Raw genomic sequence first — 14,549 nt, forward strand, 5'->3', positions numbered from 1 at the left:
GTTCATTGTACCTAATAGGTAGGTTTTTACCCCTCCTTTCCTTCCCCTTTCCCTCTTCTTTATTTCCAATGACCTTTATTTCTCTTTGTACCTGTGTGTGCCTATTGATTAGTTCCTAATTATTAGAGGGTACATGGGTGCTTGTTTTTCTTTCCATTCCTAAGATACTTTGCTTAGGATAACAGTCTCTAGTTCCATCCAAGTTGCTGCAGGAAACATTATTTTGTTCTTTTTTATGGCTTACTAGTACTCTATAGTGTGTGTGTGTGTGTGTGTGTGTGTGTGTGTGTGCGTGTATGTTGATTCCACATCTTTGTGATTGTGAATTATGCTGCAGTAAACATTTGGACACAGGTGTCTGTTTGATAAAATGACTTCTTTTCTTTGGGTAGATACCCAGTAGTGGGATTGCTGGGTTGAATGGCCTATATTTATTTTTCTGAAGAATCTCCATACTGTTTTCCAAAACTTCTACACAGCAAAGGAAATAATCATCAGAGTAAATAGACAATCTACAGAATGGGAGAAAATATTCGCAAACTATACATCCAATAAAGGGCTAATATCCAGGATCTACAAAGAATTCAAACAAATCAGCAAGAAAAAAATCAAACAACCCCATTAAAAAGTGGGCAAAAGACATGAAGAGAGGTTTTTCAAAAGGAGATAGACAGATGGCCAACAAACATATGAAGAAATGCTCAGCATTACTAATCATTAGGGAAATGCAAGTTAAAACCACAATGGGATACCACCTTACTCTGTCAGAATGGCCATTATTAAAGTCAAAAACAATATATGCTGGTATGGATGTGGAGAGAAAGGAATGCTTATTCAAGTCTTTGATTTTACTGACTCAAGGATTGCTTCCCCTCACTCCCCAGTTCTGGGTGAACTGCCTCACCCTGTGCTTCTTTTGGACCCCATTTTAACACTCATATGCAGACCTGATTACCCGTGTTGAATTATCTATCTTCCATGTTTGGAAATGGTGCGGGGCTTGCTTGCCATTGAGCCTCTGGTTCTTGGCACAGAGGAATTGTGCCGCAACTGGTTGTTGAATAAACTAAAGATTTACTTTATAAATTGTGGCCTGAAAGAATTAACATATCCACATTTAGGATCTGGGTCATAGTGCATTGGAAAATCTTCCATATAATTATTAGATTCAGTACAATCCCCAACCATATCTAAGAATTTATTTACATAGTCCTTGATAATGATATTTTCCATGTATCACACTATGGTGCTAACAAAGTATTATGCACCAAATCACTATTGCTTAGTTTTCTTTTATGATTAGTTTCTCATTAAAATGAATATTAATAAATAAGTAATAAATACTAGCCTGTATGAATCTTCAAGGCTTGATTAGAAAGTTCTTTGGTCTTAGATAGATTTTAGTAATAATGTTTTAGCTAAGAATGGAAAACAGCTTTGATTTAAGGGTGACAAAGCTCCGAGGGAATGAGACAGATCATCTCTTTCACTCTTATACATAGTTATTTTCCCAAAGCTCCTACAATTTTTTGTCTAAAACAAAAGCTTATGCATTTAAATCATGGTCACTTTGCTGAGTTTTCATGGTGATGTGGAAAAGTTTAGTGAATGTGAATGAATGTTTGTGTCTGGCACTGTGGTTGGTTATTTGCTGTTGCCTGGGCTCTCACCTGTTTGTTTAACAGCAAACTGGCACGTGCTATATTTGCTTCACAAGAAAGCTCTGCATTCATTACTCACAAAACATATATTGCCTGGTCTTCATGTGAATATGTTCGGTGAACAGGCCAGGCATGATTTCTGCCTGCATGAAACCTGCCTTACTTACAGCTTAGTCACTCTGCGTCTTTGCTCATGGAGCGAGCCTCAAGGATGTGGTGATATTCAGGGAGGGAGTGAGGAGTTTGTTTTTCACATTTCTGATCAACTAGAAAGAGCGAAACCGTTGGCAGTTTGTTTTTAGACTATATCTATGCCGAGATAATGGTGCCCAAATTGCTCTGCACAAGGTCAAACTCAGGAGACTACTGAACACATTTGCTGTCACAGGACTTCAGGTGGGAAGGGCGCAAAAGCCATCTGGGAACTAGATTACTGGGTAGAGTGGGCTGGGCTCATTCGCTTCTGTCCCCATGCCCCCACCCCTGTGCATTCTATATTTCTTGGGTTCTAGATTCTCAGTATTTGGAGTATCAGTCGAAACAGGATGCTAGAGAAAACTACTGTGTTTTTAAGGAAATAGTATTTTAGATAAATAGAGATTTGCCCATCAAATGTCCATTTTACCTTCAAGGAAACACAAAGAATCAACTCTGTGTGGGTTCAGGTTTAAGGAAAGTCCATCCTATGGGGCTTTCTGTATGAATATGCCACTTTGGGAGTGAGGAAAGTATTAGAACAACTTTTGTGTTGCTTAACTTTGCTGATGTTATTTACTAGAGGAGGCATTTTTACAGCTCTGAGTAATCAAGCAGTAGATGGTGCTCTAAATATTTGTCAAATCTCCACTCTGTGCCAGGCACACAGGAAGGCATCATGCTTACCAAGGGCATCATAGGGAAGAAACATTGATATAAGACTGTTAGTCTCTTTGTTAAATATTTTTTGAGTGCTTCCCATGTGTCAGTCGTTGGGCTAGGTGCTGCATTTCTAGGGCATGACGTTCCAGAGCATTGATTCTAACTTGAAGTCACTGAAGTATTTTCAGCAGTGTTATAATTGTTCAGTGGTGTGTTGAATGGAGTTTTGAGGGTCTGGATTGGAGAAGGGAAGACCAGCAATGAGCTGGTTATTATTTAAGAAAGAATTGATACAGATCTAAGGCAGCAATAGTGGAGAGAGAGGGAAGAGACATTTGATAAACAATGGGAAGCAACCCGGACAGGTGTGGTGATTGAGTCAATGTGTACGAGAAGGGAAGGGCTAGTCTGTGCTTACTCACAGATTCTGGGCTTGGCAAATGGATGGATGGTGTTACCACAATGTATGCACCACAGCATTCACACAGATAAACAGATGATAATAACTATTTCAGAGACACCAGCAAAGCATGGTGGGAATACAGAGGACAGAACATCAGAGGAACATGTAATTAAACAATAGGTTTAGAAGTCTGGCTGGCCTGGGTCCCATCCCAGCTCTGCTGCTTAGTTATGCGTGATCTGTGGAGGAGTTACTTAACCATACCAAGCTGCTGTTCCTCATCTGTGAAAAGGAGGATAAAAATAGGACCTACCATGAAGATCTCTGCAGACAACATAAACCAGTTATTATAGTGACTATACATGGAAAAAACTGGGTGAATATGAGCTCGTTATAAGAACCAATTGCTTTCTAAAGTCAGAGAAGGCTTAAGGTGGAGGTGGCATTTGACCTGGGAGTCGAGGGCTGAGTAACTGTTCATCAGGTGAAGAATAGGGGAAGGAAATAAAGAATTCAAAAGTATGGAGATGTTAAAGTCCCTGATATTTCTGCAGAATAGAGAAGATATTGAGGAAATAAGAAATAGATAAGTTTTGGTGGTATATTGAGGCCAATATAGGAAGGGATTAGCTTATCATTTGCATTGTGATTTTTAGATGGAATCTTATAGATGAAATGACTGACTTCTGTCCATGGATGAGTGAGTTCACACTTAGACAGTCCATTCTTTTTCAAACATACAGTAGTGATAGACAAAGAGAAACAGAAAACCAAAAAGGGATAGTCTCAGAAACATGGTAATCATATCTGTGGGTCAGAAATGAACAGCAGTAGATTGACTGAAGCCAAGGGCCCGATGCACCTCATCTGGAATCAGGGAGTAGGTTGACTCCTGCCACAGGTTAAGGGGTTGGGGGTAAAAAATGCTCCACTAAATGTGGGGAGAGCTACTCCTTGATGACAGTGGTTAATGGGGCTTCCCCAGTTGTGAAAAGGCCTGAAGATAAAAAGAAGACAGTTGCCAAACCACTGCCCGAGGTTACACATTAAGCAAACTGTGGGCCTTGGAAGGAAGAAAGTCAGACATAGGCTCCAAACCAGGAGCTAACATAGTCACCATCTGGACCTGTGACTGGATATACAGTTGCTCCTTGACTTACAATGGCGTTATATTCTGATAAACCTGTCATAAGTTGAAAATACTGTAAGTAAAAAATGTGTTTAATACATCTAACCTACTGAATATCATAGCCCAGCCTGGCCTACCTTAAATATGCTCAGAACACTTACATTAGCCGACAGTTAGACAAAATCACATAACACAAATCCTATTTTAAAATAAAGTGTTGAATATCTCATGCAAGAGTATCACACTGCATATTGCTAGCCCAGGAAAAGATCAAACTTCAAAATTCAAAGTATGGTTTCTACTGAATGCTTTTGCACTATTGTAAAATCGTTGTATGTTGAACCATCATAAGTCTGGGCCTGGCTATACAAGATTCTGTACAATTAAATAAGGACATGATTGTCGGACTAGTTCTACATTAGGTGGTGGCAACCTCCAAATCACAACAGAGGGAGCCATAAACACAGAGGGAAAGAGAGAGACAGAGTGACGGACACACCCTCCCTTATACAGAGAAAGAGAGAGAGAGAGAGACAAAGAGCAGACATAAAACCTTTGTATTTACAATTCTGCAAATTTAAGTTCTGTTATGAACTGAATGTTTTTGTACTACTCCCCAAATTCATATGTTGAATCCCTAATCCCCAAAGTGATGATATTCAAAGGTGGGGTCTTTGGGAGGTTATAAGGTGAGGAGGATGAAGCCCTCATGAATGGGATTCATGCCCTTATAAGAAGAGACCACAGAGATATAATTTTCTCCCCTGCAATGTGAGGATACGATGAGAAAATGGCCTTCTACAGACCAGGAAGAGGGCTCTCATCAGACACTGGACTTGCCCACATCTAGATTTTAGACTCCCCAGCCTCCAAAACTGTCCAAAATAAATATTTGTTGTTAAAGCTGCCCAGTCCATGGTATTCCGTTATAGTAGTCCAAATTGACTACAAAAAAAAAAAAAAATCCTAAAACATGTTCAAAATAATAATGCTGAAAAAGACAGGCTATAGAATTAAAAATGAGAAGATAACTTCATTTTAAATTAAATAATTTTTTAAAACCCTGACTAAAAATTTAAGCATGAGGTTCAAAGAATCTTTTAACAATTTTGGGAAGAAAATTAGGAACAAGTAATAAAGTATAAGTGGGTTTTGAAAAAAAATGTAGAAATATTAGAAATGAGAATATATTCCTTGAAATAGGAAGCTCAATAAATGACATAAACTCTACTTTGGGCGCTTTTAAAAAATATTAGTAACTTGGAAGCAGATCTAAAAAATTTATACAAGACACAAATGGCATAGAGATGTAAAGAGATTCAAAATTAAGAAAAAGGAGCTAAGACATGGAAGAAAAATCACTCATCTCCAATATATATGTAATAATAGTCCCAAAAGGAGAGAATGAGAAAATGGCAGAAAAGCACTATTTGAAGATCTCTGTTAATTTTCCATGCTTGTAAAAAGTTGTAAGGTATCAAATAAAAAATTCATTCTGAGGATCAAGCAGTATAAATAAAAATAAGTTTATAAATAGACATACTGTGATAAAATCACAGAAAATCAAGAATCATGAGAATGTCTTAAAAGAGTAAAAGGAAAAAATACATACAGTGAATGACAAACTGATAGCAGGAATCTCATCCTTAACAATAGTTGCTAGAAGACAAATGATCAAAATATTCAAAGTGCCAGGTGAAAATATTTTTATCCCTCACCTCAAGTACCATTCACTTTTGAGGGCAAAATAAAGGCATTACAATACACATAGAGATGGAGAATTTACTACCTACAGACTTTTGTTAAAAGGATTATTCAAAGAGGTACTCTACTAAACAGAAAAGTGCTTCTCATGGGATGATATGTGATAAAATGAAACAAAGGCAAGCATAGAAATTGATAAACTTATGATTTCTGGTTGACAAATAACAATTTAATAATAATACATTTATTATTGATGAATATAATACTAACCTTTTTAAATGGAAAATAAACATCTAGGTGCAATAACAAGAGAATAGGCATTCAAGCAGGAGTTAAAATGTCCTGAGTTAAAAAAAAAAAAATGTCCTGAGTTATATGTTATATGCATGACAGATTTAGAAATACTAAATTAATCATCAGAGAAATGACATGGAAGAAAAGGAAGAAAACATATCAACCAACCAACCACACAAAAAGATTGAAAATAAAAGGATGGAAATACTAATAAAGCTTTAATTTCAGCAACAAAAATGAAAGAGTGATATAAAAGATTTGAAAAGCAAAATGAACAATTTTGATTTAGTCTTACATAGAATGTTCGTAAAATTTGATTATGTAATGTTACAAATAAATGCTAAAAATTTCAAGAAAATTGATATCGTAAAGATCATGTTTTTTTACCAAAATGCAATGAATTTAGAAATCAAAAAGAAAAAATTAGTAAGAATTCACATATGTTAAAAAACCTACAAATATACACTAGAATATCTTATTGGGTATAAAGAAATGATTTAGAATGGAAAATTAGGAAAATATAAGTAAAGTAGAAATTCAGAGGTGCATTTATAACTCTACATGTATTTTTGTTTTGTGATGTATCTTTTATTTATTTATTTAAATAGATTTAGGGCAGGGTACACATTTTTTTTGTTACACAGATGAACTGCATAGTGAAGAAGTCTAGGCTTTTAATATACCTGAATGGTGTACCTTGAACCCAACACGTAATTTTTCATTCTGTACTCCCTCCTATCCTTCCCCTTCTGAGTCTCCAGTGTCTATCATGTCACTCTGTATGACCATGCATATCTGTTGCTTAGCTCCCACTTACACATGATAACATGGTATTTGTGTTTTTTTGTTCCTGGGTTACATCAATTAGGATAATGGCTTCCAGTTCCATCCAAGTTGCTGCAAAAGACATTATATCATTTTTTTTAATCGCTGAGTAGTACTCCATGGTGTGTGTGTGTGTGTGTATATATATATATATATATATATATATATATATATATATATATGCCACATTTTCTTTATTTACTTACTCATCAGTTGGTGGGCACTTTGGTTGGTTCCATATCTTTGCAGTTGTGAATTATGCTGCAATAAACATTTGGGTTCAGGTGTCTTTTTATAAAAATGATTTCTTTTTCTTTGGGTAGATTCTTAATAGCATAATTGCTAGATCAAATGGTAGATCTACTTTTAGTTTTTTGAAAAATCTCCATACAGTTTTCCACAGAGGTTGTACTAATTTACATCCCTCCCTCAACAGTATATAAGTGTTCCCTTTTCATGGCATCACATCAGCATCTATTGTTTTTTGAGTTTTTAATAATGGCCATTCTGACAGGGGGAGGGTGGCATCTCATTGTGGTTTTAGTTTGCATTTCTCTGATGACTAGTGATGTTGAGCTTTCATATGCTTTTTGGCCATTTGTTTCTCTTTTTTTGAAAAATACCTGTCCATGCCTTTTACCCACTTTTTAATGGTGATTAAAAACAAATATAAATGAATGAGGTAAACATCAGTTTTAGGAATTAGAAAAAGAATAACAGAGTAAAATCAAAGAAATTTAAAGAAAAAAGGATAATAAATTAAGAGCAGAAATTAATGAAAGAGAAAAAATAAAGAAAGAAACAGGGAGACAGAGATATAGGGAGCGATTTCTGAAATTCTGAGATGGGCAACCAAAATGCATTCCTGGCTGTAGAGGACTAAAAATTTTATATATTGCAGATAAATACTTAGCCCTGACAGCTAGCTATATATATGCACAATGGAAGTTATACAAAATTATTAACTGCAATATTATTGATAGTGTCAAATTGTAAAGAACTTAAATATACATCAATAGATGAAGAGAGAAATTGTGGCATGTTTTACTCACTGCAGTACTATACAGCTTTGACTATGAACTAGAACAACATAATCAACATGGAAAAAAATTACAAAAGCACAGTATCAAAAACTAAATGTCACTGTGCCAAATCGGGCTGGTGTCTGGGCCCAGAGTCTGCTCAGTGTTCTAGGGCAGATCAGACATTTTGTAACAATGGCCTGAGATAAATACCAACCATCTGGATAAGCAACAGGTTCAACTCTTGGCAGAGATGTGTATCCTTATTGATGAAAATGACAATAAAATTGGGGCTGAGACCAAGAAGAATTGTCAACTGAACGAAAACATTAAGAAAGGATTATTGCAATGGGCTTTTAGTGTCTTCTTATTCAACCCGGAAAACAAACCCCTGCTACAGCAGAGGTTGGATGCTAAGATTACCTTTCCAGATTGTTTTACTAATATGCATTGCAGCCATTGGTTAAGTAATGCAGGCGACCTTGAGGAAAAGGATGCCCTTGGAATATGGGGAGCAGCACAGAGGTCTAAAATTTCCCTGGAAGAGCTTCCTGCAGAAGAAATTAATTATTTGACACGAATTTACTACAAGGCCCAGTCTGATGGGATCTGGGGTGAACGTGAAATCGATTACATTCTGTTTGTGAAGAAGAATGTGATGTGGAAACTGGATCCCAATGAGGTTAAAAGCTATTTTTATATGTCAAAGGAAGAGCTAGAAGAACCTCTGAAAAAAGCAATTAATGGTGAAATTAACATGACATCATGGTTTAAAATTATTGTAGAGCCTTTTCTCTTTAATTGGCGGGATAACTTAAATCACTTCAGCCAGTTTGTTGACCATGAGAAAACACCTAGAGTGTGAATGTAGAGGTGAATGATTACTGCAGAATTTCTCTACTTAGTAAATTTAGAATGACTTTTAAAAAAATTTGGTTTCCTATTAGGAGAATTCTCATACAATACACTGATCATTTCCAACTTGTGTAGAAAACACAACTAATAATTTTGTATCACGCACACCCTGTATATGCTCTTTTGTAAAAGACAATTTGGAGAGATTATTGTAAAATGAAGGAGAACAAATAAAACTTAATTTAACCTATCAAAAAAATCTAAATGTCTATATTAATGCTATTCTTTATAGTTTTGTTCAAATATTGTTTATAGAGAGTAAATGCAAGGGAATGATGAACATTACATTCAGGTAACCTGGGGAGGGTGAGAGAGAAATGGAAAAAGGAAGGGTACACAGACATACAACTGTATATTTTATTCCCTCAAAAATAAAGTCAAAAAGAAAAAAGAGGAAGAAAGAAATGTATAATTAATGAGTCAGAATATGAACACAGTTGAGGGTTTTGTTTCGGTATTGTTGAACTGCTTTCTAAGTAAGCATCTGTATCTTACTACAATGGAGAGTTTAAGCACAGAAGCTTGGTTTTGAAGGAGGCAGGTGGCAATTGCTGTCCTTTGGCACATGCCCTCCTGTCACTGTCATGACTCCTCTTTTCAGGAAAGATTCTTGAAAGAGTGAGTAGTCTGCAATGCTGTCTTTATTTCTTCTGTTCTCATTCATCCCCACCCCTCTCAGAATGGTCTTCTAGCCCCAAACAACAATGAAACTTGTTTTTGCCAAATCTCTAATCACTCTTTCCTTTTTCTGTCACACTGACTGTGTTTAAAGGTTTGGATCTACCTTTCTCGTGGGTCTCTTCCTCTCCTGGGTTTCTTTATTTTTTTTGGCGGTTGTAACTGCACAGTCTCCTCACTAGGTTTCTGTTGCTTTGCTGAGATATGTTGTTCTTTCTTTCAATTCTGATGTTGAGTCTTTGTTATTCTATTCATTCTTCAGATGATCTTGTTCAAATTCCAGACTTCTACTATTTATACATTAATTAGTAACATTGTTGTATCTTTGTTCTAGATTTTTCTCCAAATCCCTAAACCCTTAAATACTACAATGTAACGACTATTTCCACTTAGATGCCTCACATGTCTATCAGTGTAAATATGTTTAGTACTGAGCCAATATACATATTTTTCCAACTGTGCTCTCTACATTGCTGTCATTTATTCAGTTGTTTAAGCTAGAAACGCTGGGATTTTCCCTGGCACTTTGCTCTTCCCAATTTCCTACATTCTGTCTTCACCCTCCTCGTCTCCTCTTCTCTTGCTTCTTTCCTTCAGCTCCTTTTCTCCTTTCTTTTCCTTCCTTCACTTCTACCTAGCTCTCCATTTTTAATTTCTTCTTCTGTTTCTTTTCTAGGCAGAAAGTGCCATGCTGTCCAACTTCCCTTCCACTCTGGTCCTTGCCCACCTGCCCTACTCCTTCACACGACAGCAGCAAATACCTTCACAGTCTACTACTCTGTGGATTTTATTCTTGAAATACCTATTTGCATTTTGGTTTCGTGACTTTGGGCAAAATACTGAAGCTCCATTTGCTTTGGTTTCCACTTCTTTAAAATGGGTATAATAATAGTACTTAAGCCAGAAGGGTGGTTGTGAGACTCAATATGGGTGTCTGTGAAAGGACTCAGAGCCGCACCTGGCACATGGTCAACATGATGTGAGTAAAAGCTTTATACAGATTTCTTAGCTGTCACGGCTTTAATTACTGCATCTATTATTATTAGATTGTTTATTATCTGTCTCCATTATTCACTACTAGAGATTTTCATTTCATATTAATTGATTAAGTGATATTTAAGGTGGTTAGTCTTCAAAAAAATTAAGCAAGTTTTTCATGTGTTTTCGCAGGTAAAATTTTATTAATTAAAAGCTTTATAATTCCCTTTAAAAATTGAGCTTAGTTTTGCAGGAAGAAGGAAAGATGTTTGTGCAGAAACAGCCCTAACAGTTCTGTCAGTTCTATCCCAATTTGGCCTGGCTCTAAAATAGTCAGGAATTTCTGTGGCTTGGTTGTTAAAATATTGATAGCTTGACATTGTCAATGATGTGAAAACTTAGAAATTGGCAAATACTATTAATACAAATCAGGGCTCTTGCAACCAGAGAGACTATGTACCAGCATGTCACTATATAGTCTTTGCTAAAGGTCAGAATTGCTATGAGGTTTGATGTAATAACAAACTGTCTTCCTGTGAATTCTCATACATCAAGGGGTAAATGGTGCCTGCAAGATTTAACAACTACTGTATGGATTATAAGGCAATATAATAGTTACCTGTAATCTGGGTGTTAGTCGGTTCAACATCAAAGTAGCTTCCTTTGTATATTTTTTTGTGTTTTTTGAGTGATTACTGGCCAAATGAAGTTTTGAAACCATCTTAAAAAAAAGTAAAAGAAAAATATACTTCTTCAACAAAGAAGACATATATATTTTCAAAGAAAAATTTCACCCAAATTTTGGAACCAAGTTAGGGCAAGTGCAGATGTTTAGAATAATTCTTCAATTTTACCTACAACATCCAAACTGGAAGAAAAGAGTACGAGAAAATATCTTATTGGGCTCTGAGTATTTATGATGATAAGGAGTTATAATTCCTTTATTGAAAAACTGTCTCATAAAAAGCTCAACTGGTTGCTTGCTTTTTTTTTTTTTTTTTCATTTACCTAGCTAAAAAAACCACACATAAGATCTTTTTGAAACTGACTAGTTCTCCGGTTCCACTTCCTGTTGTGAGGAGTAAAATGTACCTCAGACGCAATGAAGTTCTCAAAGAGTGTTTTCATTCTCTCATATAAACCAATTTAGGTTTCAAATGCAAGTACATATCAAGTGAAACAGAGACTGCCTGAATTTGTTATTTCTGTAATATGCGGTCTGTTTCTGGCCAAGGGAAACAGTTTTAACAGTTAATAATTTGCTTTAGGAGAAGTACTATCAAAGCAGGGTTAACTCAATGACTAAGCTCCTCTCCCTCCTTAAGAAAATAAAAAAAGAACTTTCTTTGATTTGGGTGCTGCTCACTTTGTTTGAGATATTGTCTTTCTCATCCCATCCTAGGCACAAGAACCTAGAATAGACCAAGGGCTGGTCTTAGGAGAAATTGAGACAAAGCTCACATTTTGATTTGGGGCTTTCCCTGGAAGCAGCCATGGAGTTTGATGATGAAGCCGGAAGGTCCCGGTCCCACTGGGAGCTCATAGGGATTGGGTGGAGGAGACGGACTCGCAGTACCCAGTCTGAGTGTTGGCATGAACGCTGCCTCCTGCTGCCTTTGCAGAGCTTGAAGCTGTCCTCCAGGGACCTTACTCTCGCTTGTTCTTTTAAAAGCTGCCCTTTTTGTTTGAACTAATGTAATTTCATCTTGTTCGTCTGGGGCCCGAGCACTCTAGTAATGACTGTCTGCAATTCCCTTTTCTTCCTACCCCTGCCTGTTAGTTTGTATTAAGTACTCTCTGGGGACTCCTGGACTGCAGATTTCCCAAATTTTACCCACCATCTAATGTCACTTACTCACTTCTTTGCTTTTAGTCCTGGCTCTCACTCAGCTAAGTTTTAGCTACTCAGATATCATATGTATTTGGGCAAAATACTTGGCCAATACATACTAGTTGGATTTTATTGATTTCAGATATTGGCACATCAAAAAGACCTCAGGAAATGATTTACGAGAATGGTAGGAATTTTCAACCAAGAGGCAGATTAGTGTGGAGATATTTGTAAAGAGGGGCAGAGATTAGGGCCTTTCCATGATAACTTGCCTGGATTTCAGTAACATGCCATGATTGTCACATGTTTAGCTTTGCTTAAAACTCAGGGCAATTATTCCCTTTGTCTTTAGGGATGATTAATTTCTTTGAGGATAAAGTTTTATTCTAACATTCAAAAATAAAAAGTGCAATATTTCCCAGGATCTATATTCTCCAGGAAATATAATTTAAGCACTTTGGCTTCATTATCATTGCTGAAGAAAACACATGTCATGCTTATCATAAAAAATTATTATGAATTTTTTCATTTATTAGATATGAAGTACTTATTTATATCAATGATGTATTACATATCATATAAGGTAATGTTGTTTAGTTCTCAGTGCATTTTCACAAATAAATCTTGCCAAATCTTTATGAGACCTATAGAATTAGAATTATTATAAATGTTTTAATTTTATAAATGAGGAAGCAGATTCAGAGATTGACTTCTTGGGTAACACAGCTACTAATTATGACAGCCATGAATTGATTCTGGGCCTCTGGATTTAAAAATCCTATTTCCATCATATCATATTCCCTCTTCAAACATATAACAGAACCATATACAATAGCCATTAGATCAATAATTAGATATGTAGAATACAAGCCAGGCACATCTAGAATAACTTATAAGATGCTGTTATAAGATTACACACCAACTTTAAGAACTGCTTTTCAATTGTATACTATTTTTTTCTGAATTCTCTACATGTTAACATAAAAGATTGTCATTTAAACATGAATAAATTCAGCTTACATATAGAGGAAAAAGGAAACGTCTTTCAGCCAAAATTCTCTCTCTCTCTCTCTCTCTCTCTCTCACACACACACACACACACACACACACACACACACACAGTCATTTGAAAGCATTTTTTTGTTTTCTATTTTTGCTGATAATCTCCTCTTTTACATTTGTTTAAAATGTATTGTGAATAAAATGTGTATTTCAGATATATTGTCTTATGTCTGACTTGAATATTTGAAAAGCCAGTACAAAATAGTAGGTGGTAACTAATTTATCTTCCATAAAATATGTAAGAAATTATCAGAGATACTAAAAAACAGAATAAAAATTTAAATTTGGCTATAAATAAGAATTTCCTGATGAGGAGGATCCACAGTTATGGAGATGTCACTAAAAGAGGTTGTGGAATTTCTTCTTCTGGGATATTTAATTCATGTGGTTTAGGTGTAACCCTATGTGGTAGCAGGACCGTGTATTTAATAGTCCCAAATGAACCTGTAATATTTGAGATGGTAATACTTATCTTTGAGGTTTATTTAAATGATCATCATTATTTAGAAATTGCAAGAATAGAAGCAGGATGTATTTTTCCTCCTCTCACCAAACTATAAAAGGGGAACTATTTTATGATTTCTTAAAAACTTCCGTGAACAGCGTGCTATCATAACCAAAGTGGTAGTGAGAGAGCAGCCTGTGGGTGGGAACAGGAAACATTAGTGATAAATGCTCTGTGACTTTTTTTTTTTTTTCAGGTTCAGCTCAGCTCAATGTATATCGATTCTAATTAGCACATTTTGTGCCTCAGCTCTAAGCTCCCCGTTAGCTCTGCCTGGAGAGTTTTTTTTAGATTCCATCCTGCTCATAAACACTGCCACCTCCTCCCTCCTTCTCTCTTTACAAATGTTACAACACAATCAGAAATTTCCTCTTTTCTTTCCTTCCTGCATTTTCAGCAGGTTCCCTTGCGTCAGAAGCCGAGGAAGAAAACTCAAGGTAATTAGATCTCTTTTGTTTCTTTATCCCCTTGCTCATGTGAGTGTGGATTTTCTCGTGGATGCCTTCCTTGGGATCAGATTTTTGTCTGTTTTACCGCTAATATGAGGAGGTGGAGGACAGATTAATTTTGGCTATTTTTGAATCGATCTGAAGAAATGACGACATGCTGTTCATTTGGATTAATCCCTCGTGGTATGTCAATAGAGCTTAGAAAAGCCGGCTCTGAGTCGGGAAGTAGCTGTGC

At 36.0% G+C, this 14,549-nt stretch overlaps 1 protein-coding gene and 1 pseudogene across 4 annotated transcripts in view; both read left to right on the forward strand.

The window, feature by feature from the left end:
• IPCEF1 (interaction protein for cytohesin exchange factors 1) overlaps positions 1-14,549 on the forward strand; it is a 170,432-nt gene that overhangs the window by 81,013 nt on the left and 74,870 nt on the right. For 2 of the 4 annotated variants that reach the window (XM_020287278.2, XM_076002851.1), the window contains one exon: positions 14,263-14,302. In XM_020287278.2, coding sequence (XP_020142867.1) covers positions 14,263-14,302 — 40 coding nt within the window. The other 2 variants (XM_020287279.2, XM_012762427.3) reach the window with 2 other exon arrangements.
• Positions 7,036-14,197, forward strand: LOC105870101 (isopentenyl-diphosphate Delta-isomerase 1 pseudogene; annotated as a pseudogene).

The sequence above is a fragment of the Microcebus murinus genome, chromosome 5, assembly GCF_040939455.1.
Source record: "Microcebus murinus isolate Inina chromosome 5, M.murinus_Inina_mat1.0, whole genome shotgun sequence".
Lineage (NCBI taxonomy): Eukaryota > Metazoa > Chordata > Mammalia > Primates > Cheirogaleidae > Microcebus > Microcebus murinus.